This window comes from Stylophora pistillata, chromosome 4, assembly GCF_964205215.1.
Source record: "Stylophora pistillata chromosome 4, jaStyPist1.2, whole genome shotgun sequence".
In the NCBI taxonomy this organism is placed as follows: Eukaryota; Metazoa; Cnidaria; class Anthozoa; order Scleractinia; family Pocilloporidae; genus Stylophora; species Stylophora pistillata.
The window spans coordinates 35,293,911-35,320,726 of record NC_142522.1 but is presented as its reverse complement, the minus strand read 5'-3'; the positions used below and the strand labels follow the sequence as shown (position 1 = coordinate 35,320,726).

Here is a 26,816-nt window from a genome sequence, read left to right as displayed (position 1 = left end):
ATATATAACGCTCTGATCTCTGATTAAATAGAGAAGGTCGTTCTGATAAGACAAATAACGACCCAGAAGTTTGGCTGGGTAAAATGCTGTGATCATCATGAATGCAGCTCTCTCAAGGGGAAGAACGATCCAAAATTCCCTTATGGGAAATATGTTTGATTTTATTTGAAATAAAAGAAAGTCTCTCTGTATAGTTATATTTTTCACAACCAAAACAAAACTGCATTCAAAATACCATTAGGGACATTTTGCAGAGTATAGCAAAGTAAATACAGAAACTAAGGGAACAAGCCAATGAATCACGGAGGTAGAATAAGGGTTAGGGGAAAGTAAAAACTGCAACGTTAACCCCGGAAAGAGCAATTGTAACCATATTTATTAGTGTTCCCATTTTCCGCCTTTTTAACTTTTACTTTCTATACAGCTTCATCACCCACCCTCTTATTCTTCTCCAAGTTTATTGGTTTCGTTTCGGCTACGAGCACACTAATTATAACAAGTGGGATTGCATACTATCATTAACAAGCAATCGTCTTTTAATAGTTTGCGTTACAAGAAGGGAATACCGGTATAGTTAACACGGGGAACTCTGAAAACTACACCTTGAAGCTTGAGTCTTATAGATGCTTTAATGCTAAAGGCAAAGAGTCTACGGATCCTTTTCTTAACATTCTTGTTCTTGCCTCTCGCATCACAGCCCTTGCCTCCCCTAAAATCAACTTCCAGTCCCATTGTACACTTCCCATTCTTGTCGAAATGCCTGCCTTTTACTTCTTTTATTATCCAACAGGACATTTCCTTTCCGAAAGCACCTTGGAGGAGAGAGAAACATTTCGCAAGTTAGAATATAACTTTCGATTGACCCTCTCGCAAAAACCAATAATGCGCCCTCACTGCGTTTACCAAACTTAAATTCGAAGCTTTAACGCCCCTCCCCCTCCCCCCCCCCCCCCCCGCGGCAACCCACGGACATTTGATCGTCGTCCGAGCCCTGGGGAGGGGGGAATTTGAACCTTCCAAAAGAAGGTTGGGAAATTTAAACCAGTGGAATACGCTAGTTTTAATTTCAAGTAAGGTAGTTTTAATTTAAAGGAAAAGCGTCCGCTTTCGTGAGAAAATGGCTCAGAAGAATGTTTTTACATTTTAGACTATAATGCTAACAAGCAAAAAATCAGCTGTTCCATAAACAAGTGGATACTTTCGCTAGATTCTTCAAAATTCGTTGATCACACAAAGAAACATTCAACAAAACATTGCGCTTGGGTGGGGCATTTGAACGAAATTTTTCCCAGGGGGGGACGGGAATTTGAACGAACTAATCAGTTTAAAATTCAAACTCCCTGGGTACTGCCCGCCCGGGTGGTGAGGTGGAAGAATTATTTCACTGCAGACTCGATCTCTCTTATAAAGATCAGTACCTGGCAAGGAAGTGTTCAATTCCACTCCCATTTTTTCAATGGCACCCACAGAGCAGTTCACTACTTTTTCATAATTATACACCGTCTGGAAAAGAAAACAAAGCATGTTTGAATGTATTGTTCAGGCTCTGTAGGATTCTAACAATCCTCTTTCAAAGGTAGTCATTTTTTACAGTCCCCCTTCATAATCTGTCAGAGACGACTGATCTCCCCTCCGTTCCCGTTGAAAGCCATGTGACTCCTCCCACCCCTCCTAAATCCTTTCTTCCCTCCTCATTAGTAAAAAACTGATACCTTAGTTTTGTAAGTATTGTTAGTATTATCATTATCTATGTAAGCCATGAAATATTGTTAGTACAGGTCATGAATAGTGCTAATATTGTCATAGTTATGTACAACTAGGTATAAGTGTTAGTATTGTTAGTATAATGTTTTTCCTCTGTTCTGGCCTCCATTTTAATGCTGTAACGCAGTGTTCATCTCTGTTCTTCCTCTGTTCTCTGAGAGAACAGAGGAAGAACAGAGAGAAACACTGTGTTACAGCATTAGAATGGAGGCCAGAAGGGAGAAGGAGACTGGGTCGACCAAAAACAACATGGAGGAGAATGATTGAAGACGAAAGACGAATAGCTGGGTGGCAATCATGGATGACTGTTAGAACTTTAGCAACAAAACAAAGTGGATGGAAAGAGAATGTCAAAGCCTTATGGCACAAAGAGATATAGAGATTGTTAGTATAATGCTTAATAGTGTTAGTAAAATGGTTTTGTTACACGATGATTATAAAGTATTAAATAAAAAACAAATAGATGAATAAACTACTGTTTATTCTCTATGTATGATTCTTACCTCAAAATCCGATCTTGTTCTTCCAGGCTTCTGAAACGACTTTCTGACAACCTCTTTTTGGAAGCCACGGTTTTCGAGGTTTGCTTTCTCTAACATGTCACACATTTCAGACGATGAGGGTCGAAAACTGGAAGGTTCTTTAACTTTCATTTGCAAGTCTTCAGTTGAGGTACCTTTAAAAACAATCACAACAAGATCATTCGATCTTTAACCTATGTCGATGTCGATAAGTTGAAGGTTCGAAAGCTCGTAAATGGGGCTACACCTATGTTTCCACAAAAGAAGACAGTTGCACTTTCTTAACTTGATCGTTTGGGAGGCGCAAAAGGAATGAGGCATGAAAGAGAAAATTCTCAACAGAGAAATTTAGACGGGAAAATCTCTTGCGCAAAAAAATCGGTTCCGCTAAAACAACTTAATCTAAATTCACTGCAGTAATTTTTATGCGAACAGTTGCTCATTTTGAAAGGGCAATTGTAATCAAAAGTAGCCAGGGTACTGTCGTAACCTGAGAATTGCATGCCAGCTGATCATGATTTAAGCTTCGAAAGGCAGTTTTGAGGATTGGTTTGGTTAGGCTTTCCTGATTACGCATGTCATTTTAGCCCTTGATAAAAACTTAAAAAAAGTTAACTTACCAAACGAAAAACCCTGAATAAAAATCAAACCCACAAGGACAAAGATCATCAAATTACCAATAATTTTCATTTCGAATCGAATTTTTTAGAACTTCTGGCTATCTCTCGATTAGCCTTGGCACAAGCTGTTTGTATAAACGAGCATAAGTCTTGACGGTCGATAACCACTACCACAACTGAGAATGGAAACACTGTATGTGCGTAGTCTATCAAGCGTTAATTCAAGATAAAGATTGTTGAATATTGGATGCTTCATTTTTTTTTCTGTCCATATCAATAGAAAAAATGAGAAGGGCAGTATCCTGCCATAGTGACTGAACAGACTTCGTTGTGGTGTTAATTTTTTGGGCTGACTTCAAGATTTACAGCCGCCAATTTCTTTGACTGTATTGCAGTACTATCCTCTGGACAGCCCTTTTTTCTTGGAGAAAAAGAAAGAAAAAACCTTATAATACAACGCAGTTGCAAGAATTTTTTCGTGCAGAATTAAACGAAAGCAGGCAATCCCGAGAGGGCATGATATGACCTGACATACCCATACTGCCCGTTTACGTCGCCAATCAGAAAACAGGATTCCCGTCATTATCCTCTATAGGTGAGCCGAATGGAAGCCATATTGTATAAGGTGTTTTCATGACACGATTTCCAACTTCAAAAAGGAAAGCAATTCACTGGCAGAGATTGTTCGATGAGGATAAATCAGATAAACAATAATTGGTAACATCACGAAAATATTTTGGCATGAATTGAGTCGAATGTTTCACTGATGTAGTGGCTTTAGCTTTGAGAAAATCTTTTCTCGGCCTCCAGGAACCAAACGTGTACATGTAAAGACTGTAGCATAGGGCGAAAAAAATAGGAAGGCTCTGCATGTTTTATGCTTATGGCTGCAGCCTTTTTTTAGAGCAAAAGTACTGATAGTATTGTTCTGAATATCATGATAACTACAAGTGCTTTCTACACTCCAATTTCTCAGACTATCCTATTGCTCGATCCAAAAATACTAATAAACAGAAATGGGTCTTCATACTCATCGGATTGAAAAGAAATGACGATTTAACTATAGTGTGAAACTGTGCACGATAAAGATTTGCAACGCATTATTATGGGATTTACATACAAGTAAGTCTTGAAAGGACAGCTGTTTCTTTGTATTGGGTATTGCCTCAGTTGAGACGTGCCGAACGAACGTCTGCGGCCGTAGATCGCCAATTCAAAGCCGTATGTTTCCAGGTACCAACTGATTAGCAAAATTTAGTTGAACCTCAAATAAAAGAATTTGAAATAGCCTAATTAGTGACCCTTGGTACCTTGGAAAGAGAATAATCGTGAAATGCGTGACACAGCAGCGCTTAACTTCATGTCTTGTTAGAATATAAAACTGTAAACTTTTCAAGAATGGCTTTCCGGTTTACTCTTACAACTAGCTGCAGGCTTGTAACACAGCACTTTACAGTTCGGAATAATCCATACCCTACACCCCGATATGTATTACGCAGGTTTAGATGTGAAGTAAGATTTATTTGGTCTTGGTCTAGAACTAACCACCCCCCCCCCCCACCGCCCCCTCCTACAGTCTAACTAGACTCTGATTAAAAAAAGAAAAAACAATCCAGATGCCCATCCAAACACATTTTGATATATCTCTGTGGGTGTCCCCTGCTGCACTTATTTGTTTTTGTTTTGTTTTTGTTTTGTTTTTCCTTTTTTCGAGTCACTATGGAGTGTGAGTAGCTGAACGACAAATAGAAAACGAGTTTTCATTGTTCTCTCTTAGGTCTCACTATTTCTAGTTTTAGCATTGTCATAGACTTTAACTTAACGAAGTTCAGTTTTAATTTCAATAAAGTTTTCTTTAAAATTTGTTTTAAAGTTATTTGTATGTGCAGGTGTGCTTTCGTCTTTGTGTGTGTGACCATTACTCTTCTTCATCAACGGTGCTGTTTCAAATGTCCCAATTACGAAAAAGTATGATTATTTCAGCGAATAGAAAGGATTGAAAAGTTGCCTTTTTTCGCCACTCAGAGATGTCCCAGAGAAGTTTTAAAGTGGGCCCGAGAGGCTGGGGCAAATAAAGGGCTTGATGATGCAGAAACGATAACACATTAGCACATGACTTTGTTAACGCTTCATCTTGAGCAGTTCCTTGCGAAAAGCATTGAATTCCTGGTTTAATCAAGTCAAAAACGATAGCACAACTTCTTTATCATGGCGAATCTCGCAGTGCACGAAAGGCGCTTAAATCAAGCTAAGTGCGACGCTTTAATTAAACACAGGAGAGCTATTTGATTGCTGCAAATAGACACAGCAAAGCATTTTGGTAAAGCAGAGTACAGGTATTTGATTAAGCTCATTACAGCGCTTCATCAGGCATTGTGCCACGCATTGATTAGTTACAAGATATTACTTGATTTGCCACAGTATGGCGCTTTGTTTTGATCTCAGTACAGGGCCCGATTTGGATACTGAACACTATGAAAAGTAGGGAAGACTGTTTTGATAAGGCAGATACTTGAGTTCCCTGTAGTTTGGCTCAATAAAATGCTGTGTTTAGGGAAATTGATTTTGATTTTGATTTGAAATGAAATGTCGCTCTGCATTTGAACATCCTTCACCAAGCAAAAGAAAACTGACGTGCAGAAATTTTTTTCAGAGTACAGTAAATCGGTTTAAACACAATTTAGGATACTCAAGTCATTAGTATAAATCTCTTTTCGGCTTTACTTTATATGCAGCTTCATCACCCTCACCTAATCTCTATCTCATTTAGAAGAAAGAGCATCACTTAAGCGTCTTTTTCCCTTTTTTGTGGAAAATTAAAACTAGCAATTCTAGCCGAGATAGCACGCATGATAATTTTCTGCATTTTGATCCTCGTTTTATTGCCTCTCATTTGCTGCAATTAACCAACAGTTCTATCACACAATTATAACCAACAACAGTTTAAATTTACTTGATTAGAAATTTCAATTTAAGTGAAAAAGTTTGGGTCCCTCTTTCAACAGAGCATCCGAAACTCCTCCAATCAGGGTGTGCAGATTGTTACAAAATCATTCAGCTCTACTTAGCGAAACAGTCACAGGAAAATTTCCCGTCTTGTGTACTTCAAAGACGGTATAAAAATGTGCAATAGCGCAGTTTTGAATGCAGCTACAGTTCTCAACACATTTTTAGTAAAAGGACCAATCTATATTCAAGCTTGAGGGGGCGAAGGGGTTACAGGTCTGCAGGGAGTCGGAGGGGATATCAGTCGTCGTTAAGAGGGCATAAAATGGAGGTACAAGAAACTGACCAAAAAAGAAGGGGGATCTTTAGAATTCTACACAGTCTCAGGGGGTCAGGTAGATTCCATTTGGACACAGCAAAAATCCTCCAGCCCCCCTCCCCCCCATCCCGGCGGTAGTAAATAGAGAATGGTCTCTAAGTGTATATCTTGATTTCTTTTTTATCCTGGGGCTCGTTCCTCGAAAGATTCGGTAACTTTACGAGCCTGAAAAGCTGAAAGCTGTTTGCCGTGTGTCACTCAAGATCGGAATTCAAACTATGAAAATATCAGCAACAAAAAACATCAAGCACTGGTTTTCGAGCTGAGATCCACGCTATCATTCCATAGAATAAGGTTTGAAAATATGATTAACCCAACATGCTGGTATAGTTATAACTAGGAACTCTGAAAACCACACCCTTGAGTCTGAGTCTTATAGATGCCCTGATATTGAAGCCAAAGAGTCTACGGATCCTTTTCTTGACATTCTTACTCTTGCTTCTCACATCACAGGCTTTGCTTCCCCTAAAATCAACTTCCAGTCCCATTGTACACCTTCCATTCTTGTCGAAATGCTTGCCTTTCACTTCTTTTGTTACCCAGCGAGACATTTCCTTTCCGAAAGCACCTTGGAACAGAAAGAAATAATGCACTAGTTAGATTTCACCTTTTCTGAATAAACCTCGCAAAAGCCAATAATGTACCTTTACTTCGTTTACCAAACTTGATGTGCCGGTAAACAATAAACCACGTTCGTTCAGCATAACGACACTGTTCAGTTCACGCATTGCAGTGATTAGAAGCATCACTTCAGAACAAATCTTAATAAATTGCTTTCATGCAATAGAGACGAATATGCTCTTTACCATTCCGCTATTAAGAATCAGTTGAATCGGCAGATGGTAAAAATATCGAGACTTCTCAACTGAAGAATTATTTGAAAAAAACAGAAAGGCTTAAGAATGGTTTTCCCTCATTTACTGGCTGTAAATCCACCGCTTTCGACGTACATTAGATGACTTTTTTCTCTGCAGACTCGCTTATAAAGGTCAGTACCTGGTAAAGATGTGTTCAATTCCACTCCCGTTTTTTGAATGGCTCCAGCAGAGCAGTTCACCACCTTTTCATAATTGTACACCGTCTGAAAAAAAAAAACAAACAAACACAGCCTGTTTAAAATGTATTGATCATGTCGTATGCAATAATGAACATTAACACCCATCAGATCAATATACTGATGTAAACTATTCCCCTGTACTCATTCATATAGCAGAAACGACAAGAACACTCAGTACCCATCGATACAATTTGTAGAAATTTCCCCGTTTGAAAAATATAAAATAAGCATCTTATACATCCCTGTAACAGCATTTGATACGAAAGCATCTCTATAAGTATGGTATTTGCTATCATTTTAATGGTATTCCATTATTATCACACTCTATTATATTTGCAAAGCCCATAAAAGAAAAAAGTTCTAACACTAGAAAAAAAAAGGAAATTGTACTTTGAATTCAAATTCTTCTCACTAAGTAACTAATGAACTATGATTATTGTTTGCGAGCTTCTGCATTGTATTGTAATCTAAATGTACTGATAGTATTGTAAGTATATTGTTAGTATCATTAATACCTTTGTAATGTTAGTATTGTCACAGAGGTTAATATTGTACATCTACGTTATGTTAGTATTGTAAGTAACGTTTAGCATTTTAAGTGATATACGTATTGTAAACGAGGTATATATGGTATTAAATATAAAACAAAGAGAAGAATAAACTACTAAGTATTCTCTAAGTATACATAATTCTTACCTCAAAATCCGATCTTGTTCTTCCAGGCTTCAGAAACGACTTCCTGACAACTTCTTTTCGAAAGCCACGGTTTTCGAGGTTTGCCTTTTCCAACATGTCACACATTTCAGACGATGAGGGTCGAAAGCTGGAGGGTTCGTTAACTTTCATTTGCAGGTCTTCAGTCGTGGCACCTTTAAAGACAACAAAAACAAGAGTTTCATTCGATCTTAATTAAGCCCTGACACAGACGATAAGTTGAAAATTCGACATTTCGTAAATGCGGCTAAGTTATATTTTTTGAACGCAAGCAGGTAGAAGCACTTTCCTTACCTAACCGCTTGGGAACCATAAAAGGAATGAGACAGCGAAAAGATCATTTTTCTGAAGGAACAATTGAAACAGCAGATCTCTTGCGCAGAAAACTGTCTGATTGTATTACAATATTTTTTTAGGCATGGAGTTAAGCGATTTAAAAAAGCTCATTTTGAGTTAAGATTAGCCAAGGTTCTGTCTCATCTGGAGATTTTTCAGCTATCTGACTTGTATAATTAAGCGAACAACAGTTTTGAGGGTCGGCTCTGTTGAGCATTCCTAATTAGGCACGGTACTACAGTGCTACATTAAGAAAACTTAAAAGTAGTTAACTTACCAACCGCACAAAAGTAATTGAAATTCAAACCCACAAGGACAAGGATCATCAAGTCACAAGTTATTTTCATACCGAATCGAATTTCTAGGGCGTCTGGCTATAATCTTTTTATGAGTGTTGTCGCAAGCTGTTTGCATAAACGAGCATAAGTCGTAATAGCTTATAGCTACAACCTCAACTGAGAATGAAAAAAAATATATGTGCGTGGTTTATCAAGCGTTAGGTCATGATAAAGATGGCTAGATATTAGATACGTCATTTCTGTTTTCTGTCCATATCAAAAGAAAAAAATGAGGAGGACAATATCTTGCAATAATGGCTGAACAGACTTCGTTATTATGCTCACCTCTTTGGCTCTCTTAAAAATTTACAGCATCTGTGTTCTGTGACTCTCTACTGCATTTCTAGCTTCTGGTAAACTTTTTCCCTGGAAAAAAAAAAAAAGGAAGAAAAAAAACTTCCTCAGATGGTATACAAGGCAGCATCAAGTCTTTTCTGTGCAGAATTGAACGAACGAAAACGGGCAATACCTAGAGGGCATGACATGACCTGACATACCGATACAGACCGTTCGCGTCGCCAATCAGAAGACAGTATACCCATCATTTTCCATACTCAGCGGCGAGCCAAATAACTTGATAGGGAAGCCATATTGAGGGAGGCGTTTTCATGGCGCCATTTTCAACTTCAAAACGAGAGCAATTCAATGGCAGGGATTGATCGTTGATGATGAACCAGATACAATAATTGATAACATCACGAAAATATTTTTGGCTCGGATTGAGTCGAACGTTTCGTTGTTGTAGAGAGGAATTACTTGTAAGACTAGTCTTTTCTCGGCCTTCAGAGAGCAAAAATGTAGAGACTGTAGCACAGAGCGATAAAGTAAAAGGTTACCAGGTGTTCTTCATGCTTCGTGTTGTTAGCTTTGGTTTTGTACGTACAGTAATATTTTTCTGATTATCATGATAACTACAAGAGCGTTCTATAATCATGATCATCGTGATCATTTCTTACATATTCCATTCTGCTCGATTTAAAAATCTTTTAAATAGGAATAGGTCTTCGTACTCTTTTGATCGAAATAAAATGACGATGTACGGTTACGCAAATGCTTCGAGGTTGGAAATTTCAATTAGATATGGGTTATATAGACAGTTTCAGAAATTTCTTGCCTAATATTTATGGTAAAAATCTAACCTGCGATATTCCACAAAGAAAGCAATGCCATGAACGTCACAACAATAGGAAAAGTCATCTTGAAAGACTTAACGTGATGAAATCTTTCACGAAGAAATAAATTGACGTTTTCAGCTGTGTTCGCCGATATTTATATTTTGCATAATTTCCTTGCCCTTAGCAAACGGACTGGAATTTACTTTCCTTCTAGATGAACGAACAGCTTATACAGCATGTGTACGTGCGATAAGTCAGTATCAACGGAACTAAAAATATCACGTATGAACAAAAGGTCAGTGTATAATTGTGTTAACTGGAGGAGTTCTCTAGTTTCACTTCTTTCAGTTTGTCATATACATATATCATAAATAAGAAATGTTTCTATTATGCTGTTGGAGCATTTTTCCTTGTCTTCAAACAAAAAATCACGAGTTAATAAATGTGTGAAAACAATAGGTCAAAATATTTAATTCCCTGGGACTATAGGGTACTCCTAGGAAAACCCCCATTTCCTGCATTTTTGCATAATTAATTACCTAACTTTGTATTGCTGCTATGACAAACTGAAAATCCATCTGCAAATTCATTTAACTGGGTTGTATTCTATATCTGTCAGCCTTCAAGGAAATTGAATTGTTTTAACTTTCTCATTTCATTTCTTCCCTCACCTCTCGCTGTAAAGACGACTTTTTCTGGTTTTGACAAAGTCCAAAAATAAGGGCATTTTAAGGCCCAGCACCTTCGATAACCAACCACTTCTGATCTTTATTTCTATCTGGGCAGTGAAAGCCATCACTGGGCTTCCAAAATCAGTAATAAAATTTTTTGCCAGTTCATTTCATAACCCGTGCTGATGTGAAATTTACATCTACCTCCCGATTTTTGGTCTATATCATCAAAACTCCGTACACCACATCTTCGTTTTATTAACTTAAAATAACTTGAAATTTACAAGAAATTTCCTAGAGAGTATCGTTTAAACATTAACGTGGAGAGAATCTTTGAATAGCTCAAGTTTAGCCCTTTTTGAGAACTTTTTTGATTAACGATTAACTCAAACCAAAAATGTAATTATTCTTCAAACAGACTGAAAGGCATACACCTCACCTTGCTTTAGATCTTATTGGTTCTGTTATCGTTACAATGACATGCCTGAACTAACATAACATGAAGCTTGTAAATATATTGATAATCACCAGAACACTATTACCTTGTCAAGCGATCCTTCCTTTATTGTGCGAATAAACACGAGGATTATTCACAATGAAAGGAAGGCTGAGGTCACAATCTTACAAATTTGACAACCACTGTACGAATTGCACTCGTATATTGAGGATGATAGCATTGAAATCTCTGTGGCTAAAAGTGGCATAGCATTCAATTTCAACATTCAATTTCTGATTTAAGTAGCTTTAAGGTGGTTCTTAAGACAACACACTCTACGGAAAAAAGGTTAGTATTTTTCCTAGAAAACATCTGTGACACTCTTTTGTTTTGTCAGTAAAATTCCTTCACGACTCTACGAGAAACATATCGAGCTAAATAAGTAAATTGAGGGGGTTGCAATACTATAGGACTTTAGCATTAATTAATAAAAGTGCGCCGCCACCTTATAAATTGCATCTTCATGACTGATAGGACTAAAAAGACCGTTTAGCGCTTCTAAGCATTGAAAGATAATTATGTTACGATTTATCCACAGACACTTTTCAAATATCTAAATTTACATACGGCAAAAGCCTCTCTTCTTTTCCTCGCAAACAAAAGAGCTGTTGGGGGGGAGGAGACCCGGACGAATTGTTTTTCTCAGAGGGTCTCAAAATAACCTTTTAAGAAAGCCAAACATCAAATACTTAAAGCGCATGCATAGCAAAGTGCATTTGAGGTTAAGTTAACGACGGTGTATTTAATGGTTTGAAAAAAAAAACACTCAAAAATGAAATCAACAGTTCTTGGAAATGGTACAGCACAACCCTTGATTAGGCACAGTACAGCTCACTGACTAGTCACAGGACAGGGCATGATTGCTACAATATGATGCCTTTTCTCGCCTCAGTAAAGGGTTCGATTTGGAATAGTTAAGCGGGCCGGGTTAATCAGGTACAATATAACGCTCTGATCTCTTATTGAGTAGAGAAGGTCGTTCTGATAAGACAAATAACGGCCCAGAAGTTTGACTGGGTAAAATGCAGTGATCACCAGCAGTGCAGCGCTGTCAAGGTGAAGAACGATCCAAAATTCCTTTTTGGGAAATATGTTTTATTTTCTTTGAAATAAAAAAAAAACGTCTCTTTGTATAGTTATATTTTTTTACAACCAAAACAAAACTGCATTAATTCGAAGAACTAGTGGGAACATTTTGCGGAGTACAGCAAAGTAAATATAGAAACTAAGGGGACCAGCCAATGAATCATGGAGGTGGGGTAAGGTTAGGAGAAAGTAAAAACTGCAACGTCAACCCTGGAAAGAGCAATTGCAACTATATTTATTAACAGAAGTTTCCAACTTGCGCCTTTCTAACTTTTACTTTCTATGCAGCTTTATTACTCTCCCTCTGCGTTCTTATTCTTCTCCAAGTTAATTGGTTTCGTCTCGGTCACGAGCACACTAACACGTGTGATAGCGTACTATCATTAACAAGCGATCGTTTTTCAATGGTTTGTACGTTACAAGAAGGGAATACCGGTATAGTTAACACGGGGAACTCTGAAAACCACATCCTGAAGCTTGAGTCTTACAGATGCTTTAATGCTGAAGGCAAAGAGTCTACGGATCCTTTTCTTCACATTCTTGCTCTTGCTTCTCAAATCACAACCCTTGTCTCCCTTAAAATCAACTTCAATTCCCATTGTACACTTCCCATTATTGTCGAAATCCCTGCCTTTCACTTCTTTTGTTACCCAATGGGACATTTCCTTTCCGAAAGCACTTTAAGGGAGAGGGAAACATTTTGCAAGTTAGATTACACTTTTCGATTAACCCTCGCAAAAACCAATAATGCGCCCTAACTGTGTTTACCGAACCTAATGTGACTGAACAATAAACCATGTTTTTCAGAAAATTGCGCCGATCATTTCGAATCTCCAACGCCCACCAGCAACCCAAGGACGTATAACTGCCTTCCAAGCTCCGGGGAGGGAGGAATTTGAACCTTTCTTAAGTAGGTTTGGAAATTTAAACCAGCGGAATACGGAGTTTTAGTTTCAAATAAGGTGGAGTTTAAAGACAAAGCGTCCGCCTTCGTAACCAAATGGCTCAAAAGAATGTTTTTATATCTTAGACTATAATTCTAACGAGCAAAACATTAGACAGCGGCACGAAAAACAAGTTTTGCTAGATTCTTCAAAATTTGTTGATCACGCAAAAAAAACGTTCAACAAAACATTGTGCTTGGGTAGGGCATCTCCAGGGGGGGACGGGAATTTGAACTAACCAATTTCCCAAGGGAATGCCCAGGGGTAAACTCGATGAATTATTTCACTACAAACTCGATCTCGCTTATAAAGATCAGTACCTGGCAAAGAAGTGTTCAATTGCGCTCCCATTTTTTCAATGGCACCCGCAGAGCAATTCACCACTTCTTCATAATTATACGCCGTCTGAAAAATAAAACAAAGCATGTTTGAATGTATTGTTCAAGCCCTATAGGATTCTAATGATCCCCTTCCATTGACAGTCAATTTTTCAACGTCTGCCTTCATACTCTGTCAGAGACAACTAATCTCCCCTCCGTTCCACTTGAAAACCAATTAACCCCCCCAATCCTTTCTTCCCCCCCCCCCCTCATTAGTAATGACTGATACCTTAGTTTTGTAAGTATTGTTAGTATCGGGTTGCAATGAATATATGAAGTTCATATATTTTGAACTGCGGTATTAGATACGTATGATGTGCGATCCTCGCAGTAGATAGCGCTATTTATGCAATAGCGAAAATCAGACCTGAAAAAAAATCAGGCCTGTACGGGACTCGAACCACTGACCTCTGAGATACTAGTGCAGCGCTCTACCAATTGAACTAACAAGCCAACTGGGAGCAGGCCGTTGCTGATTCGTAATAAACCCGTGAAAGTGATAAATGAGATGCAATGAATATATGAAGTTCATATATTTTGAACTGCGGTATTAGATACGTATGATGTGCGATCCTCGCAGTAGATAGCGCTATTTATGCAATAGCGAAAATCAGACCTGAAAAAAAAAAAAAAAAAAATCAGGCCTGTACGGAAAGAACATTCGGAAAACAAGTTTTCTTTCCATTAAGCAAGTGTCACAACTGTTTCCGAGGAAAACCAGTTCTTTTGGTTACGTTTATTGGCCTAACAACCACTTAAGGGGTTTTTTCACGAAGTGAGCCACTTTGATCTAGTTCATTATGCAAGTAAAAAGCGCACGGTCGCTGTATAGATTTGTAAACAAACCTTGTAAAATTATAACCTTCAACTTATGTCGGGCATTTCTTCTTCTTAGATTAGCGAAAAAAAAGTCTTTTAACGAGCTTTCTTTTTCCTAAGCGTCAAACGCTGTTTAAGAAAAGATATTTCCGTGATCATAAACATGCATGTTCACAAGCAAATGTATGTTTAGACCGCTAAATGATAATGTTAACAATTGGCGGAGTTTGAGATGAATAAATCTCCGCCAAACTACCTCCTTCGTTCCTTTCCTTTATCCATCTTTGGCAAAACCTTTAGTATTTTGGTTACAGCTCACCTTCCTATGCTGATAGTTCATGAAAAACCTTTTTTTATTCGTAAACAAGAAAATTAAGGAAGAGAATTCCATCTTGCGTGTGACTTGAATACACTTTACTTTCACAGTTAAAAGCTTCGTAGCTCATTAAGGCGTGAAGATGAAAATATACTTCAAATTAAGGAAGTCATTCTAAACTACGACCGCAAAAACTAGGCGAACTAAGTAAACAGTCGAGAATACCTACAGCTACATTTACAATACTTTTCTTTACGTTCAGATGCTCATCAGCACGTTTAAGCGCGAAGGTTACAAAATAATGCAACTGAAGGGAAGTTATACTGAACTGCAGCTGTGCAAGTACAATGACAACGCAATCATGTTACTATTGTTTTCGAGTGTTTTTTTAGAATTAAATTTTTGTGGGCATATTTCCTTCATCAAAAGGGAAAGTAGATTGCAACTCAGCCACGAGGAAGCTGTGAGCTGCAAGGAAGTAACGTATGCTATAAATTGTGGCTTAGACATGACCAAAAATTCAGTTTATGTTCAAGCAAGGCTTTCAACTCGTTGAATATTTCAGGATGCTTCTTGACATTTTCGTTGCGTTCTTGGTAGTGTTTTCCTCGTGGAATATAGCAGGTGAGCGCAAAAGCCCAAAGTTTTTTAAGTTTTTGCTTTGTCCTCTGAGGAGTCGCTACCAAATTCTGTTTCTATTATTGTAAGGGCATCACATCCATGGCTAGTGCTCCGTGTAAATCTGCTTTAAATAATACAGTTTGGTTGTCTGCAATACAAAACGCTCCTTTTTGTTTAGCAATGGCTTGTATTGATAGCTAGATATAAAGTGATTTCCTTTACCGTAAAGGCTTTGAAAATAGTTAAGTATCATAAGCGCATAAAATGAAGTAAAATATCTTGGCGACGTTTGGCTAGTAACATTCTTGAGCTAGTTGATGTGCATTTCGCGTAAGGTAAGAACACTGTTTCTATATTCGCAAAAAACATAACGAAGAACACACGTGGGTAATAAAGTCTGAGGTTCTTTAACGAGAATCGTGGAACAAAGTGAAGCGTTGACGAATAGCAACTCTGCGTGCAAATGTCATGGGGTTGATCTTGTACTCGATGGGCAAGTTATCTGCCGCTCTGCAAACATAATTGCGTGAAAACAGGATATCGAAAAGACATGCAGTTACCATTGAATTCTTGCAAGCTTCAGGCGCGAATAACGAGTTATACTTTAATCCTATCACAGATGGAGTGAGCACCGATCGGTATTTGAAAGAGTCTATCACTCTGAGGGTTCGCTACTCTGACAATGTTAGATTAACAGAACAGAAGGTGCAGCAGATGCTACAAAAGGCAGATTTTGAAGGCCATGGATTTAATAAAGAAGAGTCCCGCACAGTGCTTTCGACAGGAGAGCTGCTGGCCAACTCCTCGGCTTATATGACGAACCTCTTCTATCAAAGGAAAGTGAACTGCACACGATCACAAGTGATGCAGGTTTTACTGGAGGAAGGAAAGCTTCTACCAGGTGAGTTACCTCAGCGTTCAGGTGATCTGAATCTTAAAATCTTAAGATCTGAATCTTAAAATTTCTAATTCCGATCATATGGTAAGGTAGTCTTGAGTTAAGTCAGAGCGTTCCGATTAGTTCTTACTTGATCCGTGTATTTTTGTTCGCAAAAGCTGGCAAATTCATTTAAACAAGTTTGGTCCAAGTGCTTACGAACCTCGTTTGCTCGAGGCGTACTGCAAGGGGAATATTGGTCCTCGGTCGTTTGTGTACGGACCTATATCTATATCTATATCATTCTATATCTATATATCTATATTTATACAGGATAGCCCCTTCAGTGTAGTAAACACTCGTATCAACGGGGGTCCTGTTAACCACCCATCCCACCCCAGGGGAGGACATCCATCACACAGTAATCTCGTGCGTGGGAAATTAACGTCTCCTGCCCCCAACCCTGCAAGAGACGGGACCTCCATTTATTCGTCCCTATCCGAGAAGACTAGAATATCTAACCATTTCATGATGTTATAGAAAGGCAGCATATTCTTCTCAATTATTTTAAGACCCTGAGTGTTGGTCCGGCTTGGGCTCGAACCCTCGACCTCCCGCACAACAGTCCAGCGCTCTATAGTGCCAATGTTTCCTATGACAACCCTTGCATTCGGTTAGAAAGAGAATAACAATTAAAAAAAAAACAAAAACTTGTTCTTGTCATGAAATGATTTGGCCGTGGTTTAATAAACTGAGGTGATAATGTAAATTGCATGGCTACAGGAAAGAGTTTCTATAGCTGACGTCTCAACTCGATAAAAACAATCTTGTAATACCTACCACCGACGCAACTGTCCTCATCATAGCCTTGTAGCGTCATGCTTTAAAATTGCTTCTTGAATAACCTACTTGATCCACGGTTTCATAACTGTTATCTTTTGATTTTTGCACCCTCAAGACACCATGAGGCCATCAGGGAAGTCCCGGAAACAACTGGTTGAAGAAATGGAAGTCCTTATGGCAGCCAAGGGCAGGGTCGCAAAGTGCAAAACAGGCGTCGAGATCCATTCGAAATCCGATCTGCATCAGTTCGCTTCCTCCATGGCCATTCCTCGTCGCTTTAGACGTGGGGGAAGGATAACCATTGAGGCGTTTTGCGTTCGAATCACTATTGAGTGGGAGTAGCTGAACGAAAATAGAAAACGAGTTTCCATTGTTCTCTCTTAAGTCTCAGTAATTCTAGTTTTAGCATTGTCATAGACTTTAACTTAACGAAGTTAAGTTTTGATTTCAATAAAAGTTGTCTTTAAAATCTGTGTTAAAGTTCTTTGTATCTGATTGTGGGCTTTCGTCTTTGTGTGCGCGACCGTTGCTCTGCTGGAAAGTTTTCTTTTTTTTTCGCCGCTCAAAGATACAAGAGAGAAGTTTTAAAGTGGGCCCGAGATGCTGATTCAAGTAAAGAGCCTGATAATGCAGAAACGATAGCACATTAGCACATGACTTTGTTAACGCTTCGTCTTGAACATTCCATTGCGAAGTGCATTGAATTCCTGGTTTAGTCAAGTCAAAAACGAGTGCACAACTTGTTTATCATAGCGAGTCTCGCAGCGCACGCAAGGCGCCTAAATAAAACTCAGTGCAACGCTTTAATTAAACGCAGAAGTGCTCTTTGATTGTTTCATATGGACACAGTAAAGCACTTGGGTAAAGCAGAGTACAGGAACTTGGTTAAGCACATTACAGCGTTTGCTTACGCATAGCACCACGCGTTGATTAGTCACAAGATAGTGCTTGATTTGCCATAGTACGGCGCTTTGTTTGATCTCAGTACAGGGATCGATTTGGACACAACACTCTGAAAAGCAGGGAAGACCGTTTCGATAAGGCAGATTATTGCCTTGTAGTTTAGCTCAGTAAAATGCTGTGCTCAGGAAAAGTGTAGCGCTCTTAAGGGGCTCGACAGTGATAGTCAATGATAGTCTTTTGGGGGATCTGTTCGATGCTCTTCGAAATAAAACGTCGCTCTGAATTTGGAACATCTTTTACAAAGGAAGAAGGACCAGCAGATATATTTTCAGAGTATATTAAACCAGTATAAACACAATCTAGGGTACCCAACTTCATTAGCATAGATCTTCTTTTTACGGCTTTACTTTACATGCAACTTCATCACCTTCCCCAATCTCTATCTCTTCAACTGTTTTATTGGTCTCGTTCCCACTGTGAACACAATTAATAGCCAATTATAATTAGCAAGCAAACGGGTACACATTTTAAGATTGTTTGTGGGTCACGCGAAGAGGTTAAATTTGGGAGAAAGAATATCACTTAGGCGACAATGTAGCAGTCTTTTTTTCCCTTTTTTTTTTAAGCTTTTTCCTTCGAAAACTAAAACAAGAAATTCCAGCCGAGAAAGCACACTTAATAATTTTCAGCATTTTAACCCTGCTTTTATTGCGTCCCATTTTGTTGTAATTAACCAACAGTTCTATGACACAATTATAACTAGGAGAAGTTTAAATTTTCTTGATTAGAACCTGTAACTTAAGGGAAAATCTCTGGGTCCCTTTTTCAACAAAGCATCCGCTACTCCTCCCCTTAGGGTATGCAGAGTGTTACAAAATTATCCAGCTCTACTTAGCAGAACAGTAGCAGGAACATTTTCCCATCTTGGGTATAAAAAATTGTCCAATAGCCCAGTTTTGAATGAGGCTACAATTTGCAATACATTTTTAGTATAGGCACCATTCTTTATTCATAGCTTGAGGGGTTGGGGGATGGTTACAGGTTTTTCAGCGGGAATGGAGGGGAGATCAGTCGTCGTTAAGAGGATATAAAGGGAGGGGGGATAAAGGAAAATGACCGCAAATGAGGAGGGACCTATAGAATACTACAGAGCCTTACGGGATCGGGTAGATTTTATTGTGACCCACCAAAATTCCTCCATCCCACTTCCCCTCTACCGGCGGTGATAAATAAAGACTGGTTCCTAAGCGTATCCCGATTTCTTTCTTACCCCGGGGCTCATTTCTTTAAAGACCCGGTAACTTTACGAACCTAAAAAGCTGAAAGCTGTTTGACGTGTGTCACTCAAGATCGAGCAACTGACAACTTTGAAATTCAAACTATGAAAATATTAGGGAAAAAAACAGAATGAACCGACTTTCGAGCTGAGATCCACATTATCATTCTCCAGAATAAAGTTTGAAAAAATGATTAACCAAACATACTGGTATAATTAAAAAGAAGAACTCTGAAAACCACACCCTTGAGCTTGAGTCTTATTGATGCTCCGAAGTTTATAAGGCAACTTCAAGACTTTTTTTGTGCAAAATTGAGCGAAAGCGGGCAATTCCTAGGAGGCATGACTTGACCTACCATACCCTTACTGCCCATTCGCGTTGCCAATCAGAAGGCAGGATTCCCGTAATTATCCTTACTAGGCGAGCGAATCAGAAACCGGATTACCGTTATTTTCCGCACTCGTCGAGCCAACTAACTTGATAGAGGAGCCATACTTTGTAGGGCGTTTTCATGGCGCCATTTTCAACTTCAAAATAAAAGCAACTCGATGGCAGAGATTGTTCGGTGATCAAAAACGAGATAAAAATCATTAGTCACATCACGTTTCTTTGTCGTAGTGATTCCACTTTTAAGTCTAGCCTTTCCTCGGCGTTTAGGAAGCAAACATGTACAATTAAGAGCTAAAAAATGAAAGTAGAAAATTTTGGGGACTCTTCATGCCACGTGTTAGCAGCTTTGTTCCTGAGCAAAAGTACAAATGATATTGTTTTGAGTATCATGATAACAACGAGCGCTTTCTATTATCACGATCTTCACGAACATTCCTTGCAATTCCATATTATCGATTAATAAAGCTTCTAAACAGGAAGAGTGGTTCATTTTCTTTGGATTGAAATAAAATGACAATTTACACATAATATAGATTTTATGATGCGCAATGCAGTACTATGGTGGGAACAGCACGCAAATAAGTCGCCTGAAAGGGCGCCTGTTCCTTTGTATTGGGTATTACCTCAGTGCAAGCGTGCCAACGACCGCCAACAACCATAGATCGCCAATTCAAAGCCGTATGTTATCAGGTTCGAACTGATCAGCGGAATTTATTTTGAGTTTAAACTGAGTTTCAAACGATCAAATTAGTGAATCTTGCTAAATCGGAAGGGGTATAATGATGAAATACGTGACAACAGTTCTTTTCATAAATAGCACGCGTAACCTAAGATCCTTTAAGAGTAATACCCTCTTGTTAGAATATAAAGCTGTAATACTAGATTACTTTCCGGATGTACTCTTAGAAGAAGCTTGGGAATTGTGCTCTTGCAAATTAACTGGGTCCTAAGGCCCATGAATATCAGAGACAAAAATGCAGGACTAAAATGTGGTGCTAGCCCAAGAATTTAAAACATGGACCGTGACGCCATGTTTCATGACATAGTGGAATAGATAAAACTGGCTATGGCCCGGACTGTTCATTGACACATTTATTTTAAAGGTCCCAGCTCCATAGCTTGTCTTGATATCTTTCTTTCGCCTGAAAGCATAATATGCTTATATCCGGAAGCTGTAGAAGGCCGCCTATAGATAATTTAAAGCGTTCAGAAGGCGTTCGCATTTGAAAACCGGTATCGTATACCAAGATGCATTACTTCGTGCTCTAGGTTTTCTCAACGAACATGTGATACGTATGATGCACGATCCTCGCAGTAGAGAGCGCAATTTATGCAATAGCGAAAATCAGACCTGAAAAAAATCAGGCCTGTACGGGATTCTAACCACTGACTTCTGCGATACTAGTGTAGCGCTCTACCAATTGAGTTAACAAGCCAACTGGGAGCAGGCCGTTAAGTTGATTCGTAATAAACCCGTGATGATAAATCAGATACAATGAATATATGAACTTCATATATTCATTGTATATGAACTTCATATATTCATTGTATCTGAACATGTGATAATTAGCGAAATATGTTTGCCTCGCACTAGGATAAGGGCAAAAGTGTGATCATTCCATGGGAAGTACTGATGAAAGGGTCAAAATCTATGATCTATTTTAAGACAGGGAAGGGCGAATCAATGGCATATTCTTATACAGTTTATGTATGTTCCAGAAGCGCTTGGCCGACTTTGTAAGGCTCCAACAGAAGACTACTTATGGCCTCAAAATCACATGAATGTTAAAATTGTCTCGATGTAAAGCAGCCACGAAGAATCTGAGCCTGATCTTAGAGAGAAAAGAGATTTTAAACCTCACACTTTCCTTGGGTGCTAGAAATAAAAGCTGGGCTTTGATTGGACAGAAAAGAACTTGGGAGGAAACTGCGCTTTTGTTGGTGAGAGAAGCTCATTATGATTGAAAGAAACAAAACTCTAATTATGGTGACGACAGTGCTCCGATTGAGAGAAAGTTGTGCTTTACAATTAATTAATAAGCAGAGAAACCGTTTTAGTCAGAAAGAGAACAGCGCAATGTTCAGGCAAGCAACAGTGAATTGTTTTTTGGGGTTTGGGTTCGGAGAATATCGCTTGTTGTTGTTACTGTTAATTTTGCTCTGTTTGCGCAGAGAATAGCCCGTTTCTTGGAGACGGACCAACGCTTAGGTTAAGTAGAGAAGAGCGACTAGTTTCCTATTGCAACAGCGATTTGAGCAGGCATAGAACAAGTGAGAGGGTAGAGTTTCTCGTCATCCACTGTCTGCAACAGCCGAAGTTGTTGCACACGGAGAATTGGATGTTAACAAGCACGCGGCACGTGACTTTAAAATTTCCTCCTCCTCTACTGTCACAATTTCCTAATTATAAACAGTGCGATAATGAACAAGCAAATCAAAGACTTATGAATGTTTTGTACCGTACAAAAGTTATATTTGCTGATTTTAGCAAATGTCTAAACTAATAAACAACAGAAGAGAGAAACGCTACGATTTTCCCATCAAAATTTCGCCTACATATATACTTCTCCATCAACGTGAAATGTTCCATTCCTACTTAAAATCTCGAGAATCATAGCTTCCTTGATCAATTGTCTTTTATGAATAGCTGTAAAATGTGGGTTTATTTGCTTAGGTGACCGCTTAAAGCCACAATTGCATGACAGGCGTAGTTGAGAGAAGCTTGTCACAGTCGCAGATTTTAAAGGCATCCAAGACAAAAATATGGCAGTGCCCAAACACTTTTTTTATACATTCAGAGATGAAATGATGGATCATAAAGGGGCATTAAATTAAGAGTTGTAGCTTTCTGGCAAGCGGAGATACTGATTTGACCTTAAAATTTTTAAATATTTGAATAAATCGAAAAGTTTAAAAGCACAGCTATTTGCCTTGGTTTATTGACAAGCCGTCAATTAAATTGACTGATACTTGCGCCGTGCATTCATAAAGGATGTAACAATTAGGTCATACCATTACAGTGAGGGCTTCATTAATTTTACCTATTTTAAAGCGATTTCCTCGGTGAAAACCTAGAAAAACTGGGGGAGGGGAAGTTGGTGTATCTTCCCAGAAATAACCAGAACAGAAACCAGTTTGTCTGTTTGAGGTTTGGGGTAAACCCTTAAAACGGGCAATGGTTTACTGAAACCGGGGAGAAGGTATGTAGCACGACTGCCCGGTTGCCTGGTGCAATCGAGGACACACTCTTAAGTGTCATTTTTTTTTTTTTTTCGCAAATCAAACGCTGTTAAGCTTACGCTGAGAAAAAAGTCAGGAGAAAAAATGGTGTTTTAAAACGCTTTGCGAGACAATTTCTAGGGACTCGAGAACTTCATCCGAAACGGATTGTTACAAAGTTTTTGAAATAAAGGCTTTCCACTCCTAATGTTACACTATCTTGTGCCATAGAATAAAAAAAATATCCTCATTTTTTGCACGCCAGGGATATTAAGTACTCCCTATTTGCACTTGATTTTCAAATTTTGTGATGCTGACTAAACCAGTATTAAAAAGATCACTCACAATTGAAAGTTTTATTGCTTATCAAAATCATGACGTTTAGTATTATTGATTATGACTATGACATAGCACCCTGTGCACCCATTGCAAGGGTTTCCCGCGTCCCGTTTAGACATAGCTTTCTGACCGTCGTCTGAGCAACTCTGATCTCCCGGGAAGTGAATCTCAAGTCCCACCTTACACTTCCGCATGTTTGTTAGGTGCCTGTATTTTACTTCCTTTTTAAACTGTTTTACCATATCTTTTCCTATCATGGCTGTCAAAGAACAGAATAGAGAAGCAGTATTAAACTCAGTGCATACTATATCTAATGTTTGACTAAGTATAGTAGAAATTACTATAAGCACATCTCTTATCAATCCGTGGATTGACATTTTTGTAGTTTGTTGTTCAAGTAAGGGGGGATCAAAAACTTAGTTTAGTTGTCGTACCTGGGAATAAGCGTCTCGATTCTTTTTCGACTTTCAACGCTTTATGGCAATTGACTTGTTTGTACAATAAATGGATTTTCTAAAGGTAAAGAAAATGAATGTAGTCAGATTAGTTGGAAATTTCTTACTTTGGCAGGCCATAATGGATCACTTACCTGATATTTTTGTTTGCCACCTTCCCCCTCAACAAATTTCCTAATGACTTCCTTTTTGTAACCGCGTCCTGTAAGGTTTGCTTCCTGCAACATTTTATGCATCTCTTTATCTGAGGCTCGAAAGTTGTGATCGAATAATCTCATTTCCAAGACTTCGTCAGCTCTTATATCTGTATAAACGGATAGCATAAATAAATAAGTAGTAGTATAGTGGATAAAGGCTGATAGTTTCGAAAGAAACTGTTTGGGGCTGCGTCGGTGGGAGTAACGAAATAATTTGGATATATCAACAAAGTTGAAATGGTAAATTGGCCACCGTAATGATTGCAAAAGCTGACGTTTCGAGCGTTAGCCCTTCGTTAGTATAGTGGGCCTGACTAGCACATCCCGCGGGGTCTGGGTCCGAGTGTCTCGGCCGAGGATATTTTATTCGTACCGTGTAGGAGTACGAGGGGTTATTATTCAGGACGTATGACTTTTACGTTTAAAAAATGTAAGAGGTGTACGATCGTAAGACACAGGGATTGACAAGCTGTCAAAGTGTTAGGGTAGACCTTGTCGCTATAAACTCTTGGTCAGTATTATAATGTCTGACTTTTACGATTTCTCCTGTGATTGCGGTTAATGCGACTGGTGTGTACTAAAAGAAGAAGAAAAAGAGAGAGAAGCGTTTTGGCAGGACAATTTAAAAATAATAAGAGCACTCTAGAAACCAAAGTGGATAGACGAAATATGAGTGTTTCTTATGAATGATACATAGTATCACGCAACTACCCATACCGGTTCTAGGACAATAGAGTATCCACACTTGAAAATTGGAAGGAAATGTATGAGAGATGTAGGAAGGAAACACAAATTAAAAGCGTTGAATAAATCCTGGTTTAGGGTTAAATTGCGTAGGTTATAGGAGCGTGTTTTTTTTCATAATTTGAAAAAATAAAGGTAATCTAAGATGGTGTAAAACAATAAAAATAATGAAACCTAAGATGGTGTTTAATCCTCCCTTAGGGAAAATGATTTCAAGATAAAATTAATATTCAAAAAAACGTTCATTTTAGAATAAAAGGAAAAAATTTGTCGTGACCAGGATTCAAACCTGGGTTATTTCGGTCACTCACACGACCACACCCCTAACTCTCACCCTAAGGCACTTATTCCCATATCAAAATAAAAATAAAAACCCTAACAGTCAAACATCAGAGTGAGACAAACAATGGAGACAATAAAACGCAAGATGGCGACTCATACTTCCAATGGTAAAAGTGATTTCAAGATGTCATTTAGCATTCGTATCGTGTAAATAAAATCGAGAATAAAAGAGGTTTGTTTCCTCCTAAACTCTATGATGGGATGTGAATAATTCATCCTACTCCAATAAAATGAAAATAGTTCGGATGGTGATCACTCAGTTCATAAGTATTCAAAATTCTCTGAAAATGAACAGTGGTCCGTTTGAGGTATAAACATGCGATACCTTTTTTTTAAATAAAATTATTTACTTTAGTTCAAATCTTAATTAAATATAAACTGTATCGCGCGAGTGTGATCACTAGCAGTAACGAAAGTGATTTAAACTCTATACAAAATTCCACAAGTGAGGAAAATAACAACGATACATCGACAAAATTCAATGACAATGATTCGAAGAGAAATAAATAAATCTCCCGTTTAAAAAAATTATCAGGAAAAAAATCGAACGAAAAGGGTTTTCAAAAACGCAGCACCATGCTCATGAACATTCCCATTTCTCTGGAAAAATGAACCGTAGAGCATACAAACCGGGGGAAAATACGAAATGCCAGTAGGCGTTGTAACCTAGGTAGTCTCATTATTATCTGTCCATCAAATTTTAATCAAGTCATAGCATCCTTACATTTTTTCGGATCAAAGTCAATTACTTGTCTGTCCAAATTGTTACCGAGTCATGACGTGTGTCAATCAATGATAGACCAATGGAAATCTAGCAATGGGTGTATAAGAGTGGCTATGAGTCGGAATGGTATGATCATACATGGGACCAAAGTGATGATAAAGAAATTTCGATTTCATCCAATCAGACAAGTGGTGTATCTCACTGAAATTCATCCCTACATAGAAGTCAAAGAGAAGATAAATACAATCAAACCGTTCTTGGATACTCCGTTTAAACACAAAATAAAAGCGGTAAAAGAGAGGCAACATAGCAAGTACCTATATACAAGCACGTTTTACACAAAACCTCGACATCTATATGTGATAAAGCGATTGGAAGAATTACAAGGAGCATAATCCAAAGACTTATTTAGCTCATATGATATGGACTTGCTTTACATGTGACGAAACATGACTAAAACGTGGAAACATTGCCACGGTCGCTACGCGACCGCATTCCGGACGCGCGTGCAGGAGCAGGAAAGAGGAAGAGAAGGAAAGAGTGTACATGGAATGACCACTGTAATAAACTGTTTTAAACTGTCACATTTGTTAGTTATAATGTCTTACCGCGAGTGTATATGAGTCCCAAGAACTGAGTAAAGTTTGAAAGATTTGAAAGATGAGCTCATGATGAGATGAGCTCATCTTTCAAACCGGCAGTCTCAATCCCACAGGGATCAATGAACGCTTTTCATTCCACTAATTTATTCATGTTTTTCTCGTTGCCATGCACCCACCAATAACGTAGCTCCATTTTCTGCCTTTAAAGCACACACAACCCACAATTCCTCTATTCGCTCCGACGAAGGGCTAACGCTCGAAACGTCAGCTTTTGTAATCATTACGGTGGTCAATTTACCATTTCAACTTTTGTTGATATATCCAAATTATTTCGTTACTCCCACCGACGCAGCCCCAAACAGTTTCTTTCGAAACTATCAGCCTTTATTCATTTGTTATTGCAAAGGCTATTCTAAGTTCTGCCGAACTTTAGTGAGGGATCGAGTCGACGGTCTTAAGTTTAGTACAGTAAAAGGGGGTATGTTCCCGAATCAAATTTGTGACTTCATTGAAGCAAACTTCCCGATATTCTGAGAGAGAAAGAGAGAAGAGAGAATGATTGGAGACATAACGGGAGCTGTACTCTTTCGCGTATGAATTGTTTTGATAATGGAGAATATGAGAGGACCGTGATTCGTCCAGATCACCTATGGAAGTTTACTAAAGATAACAAGTAAGTTTGAGGGTTTAAGACAATTATCGTAGGAATATAAAATATATTAAAATGTATAATTTTCTTCTCATGTAGAGTCTTCGAAAACAAGAGAAAGCAGCGAGCAAA

At 38.4% G+C, this 26,816-nt stretch overlaps 4 protein-coding genes across 5 annotated transcripts; 1 reads left to right on the top strand and 3 right to left on the bottom strand.

The window, feature by feature from the left end:
* Positions 1 to 349: 349 nt before the first annotated feature.
* On the bottom strand, positions 350 to 3,103 carry LOC111327867 (uncharacterized). Its single transcript, XM_088758454.1, has 4 exons — positions 2,906 to 3,103; positions 2,268 to 2,440; positions 1,419 to 1,503; positions 350 to 812 (listed from the first exon to the last, which is right to left on the bottom strand). Exons 1-4 carry the CDS (start codon positions 2,973 to 2,975, stop codon positions 550 to 552), a joined length of 591 nt encoding a protein of 196 aa, XP_088614580.1. The 5' UTR covers positions 2,976 to 3,103; the 3' UTR covers positions 350 to 549.
* Positions 3,104 to 5,761: 2,658 nt separating this feature from the next.
* LOC111327847 (uncharacterized) lies at positions 5,762 to 9,106 on the bottom strand. Of its 2 annotated transcripts, none has more exons than XM_022932139.2 (4): positions 8,961 to 9,106; positions 7,984 to 8,156; positions 7,227 to 7,311; positions 5,762 to 6,798 (listed from the first exon to the last, which is right to left on the bottom strand). In XM_022932139.2, the coding sequence occupies exons 2-4, from the start codon at positions 8,131 to 8,133 to the stop codon at positions 6,539 to 6,541; spliced, it is 495 nt and encodes a 164-aa protein (XP_022787874.2). In that variant the 5' UTR covers positions 8,134 to 8,156; positions 8,961 to 9,106; the 3' UTR covers positions 5,762 to 6,538. The 2 variants fall into 2 exon arrangements, with proteins under 2 accessions (XP_022787874.2, XP_022787873.2); XM_022932138.2 differs by lacking the exon at positions 8,961 to 9,106 and adding an exon at positions 8,615 to 8,825.
* A 2,983-nt stretch (positions 9,107 to 12,089) lies between these two features.
* Positions 12,090 to 24,338, bottom strand: LOC148733493 (uncharacterized). Its single transcript, XM_088757999.1, has 4 exons — positions 24,335 to 24,338; positions 23,561 to 23,730; positions 13,308 to 13,392; positions 12,090 to 12,722 (listed from the first exon to the last, which is right to left on the bottom strand). Exons 1-4 carry the CDS (start codon positions 24,336 to 24,338, stop codon positions 12,460 to 12,462), a joined length of 522 nt encoding a protein of 173 aa, XP_088614125.1. The 3' UTR covers positions 12,090 to 12,459.
* LOC148733494 (uncharacterized) lies at positions 14,587 to 17,323 on the top strand. Its single transcript, XM_088758672.1, has 3 exons — positions 14,587 to 15,126; positions 15,743 to 16,024; positions 16,959 to 17,323. Exons 1-3 carry the CDS (start codon positions 15,030 to 15,032, stop codon positions 17,183 to 17,185), a joined length of 606 nt encoding a protein of 201 aa, XP_088614798.1. The 5' UTR covers positions 14,587 to 15,029; the 3' UTR covers positions 17,186 to 17,323.
* Positions 24,339 to 26,816: the final 2,478 nt, after the last annotated feature.

Excerpts from the sequence above, each read along its gene's own strand:
- LOC111327867 (XM_088758454.1), bottom strand. The coding sequence starts at position 2,975 with ATGAAAATTATTGGTAATTTGATGATCTTTGTCCTTGTGGGTTTGATT. Across the intron at positions 2,441-2,905 it reads TATTCAGGGTTTTTCGTTTG|GTACCTCAACTGAAGACTTG; the intron begins GTAAGTTAACTT and ends TTGTTTTTAAAG. Across the intron at positions 1,504-2,267 it reads GAACAAGATCGGATTTTGAG|ACGGTGTATAATTATGAAAA; the intron begins GTAAGAATCATA and ends TTTCTTTTCCAG.
- LOC111327847 (XM_022932138.2), bottom strand. The coding sequence starts at position 8,684 with ATGAAAATAACTTGTGACTTGATGATCCTTGTCCTTGTGGGTTTGAAT. Across the intron at positions 8,157-8,614 it reads CAATTACTTTTGTGCGGTTG|GTGCCACGACTGAAGACCTG; the intron begins GTAAGTTAACTA and ends TTGTCTTTAAAG. Across the intron at positions 7,312-7,983 it reads GAACAAGATCGGATTTTGAG|ACGGTGTACAATTATGAAAA; the intron begins GTAAGAATTATG and ends TTTTTTTTTCAG.
- LOC148733494 (XM_088758672.1), top strand. The coding sequence starts at position 15,030 with ATGTTCAAGCAAGGCTTTCAACTCGTTGAATATTTCAGGATGCTTCTT. Across the intron at positions 15,127-15,742 it reads TTCCTCGTGGAATATAGCAG|ATGGAGTGAGCACCGATCGG; the intron begins GTGAGCGCAAAA and ends ATCCTATCACAG. Across the intron at positions 16,025-16,958 it reads GGAAGGAAAGCTTCTACCAG|ACACCATGAGGCCATCAGGG; the intron begins GTGAGTTACCTC and ends TGCACCCTCAAG.
- LOC148733493 (XM_088757999.1), bottom strand. Across the intron at positions 13,393-23,560 it reads GTGGCAAACAAAAATATCAG|ACGGCGTATAATTATGAAGA; the intron begins GTAAGTGATCCA and ends TTTATTTTTCAG. Across the intron at positions 12,723-13,307 it reads ATTGAACACTTCTTTGCCAG|GTGCTTTCGGAAAGGAAATG; the intron begins GTACTGATCTTT and ends CTCTCCCTTAAA.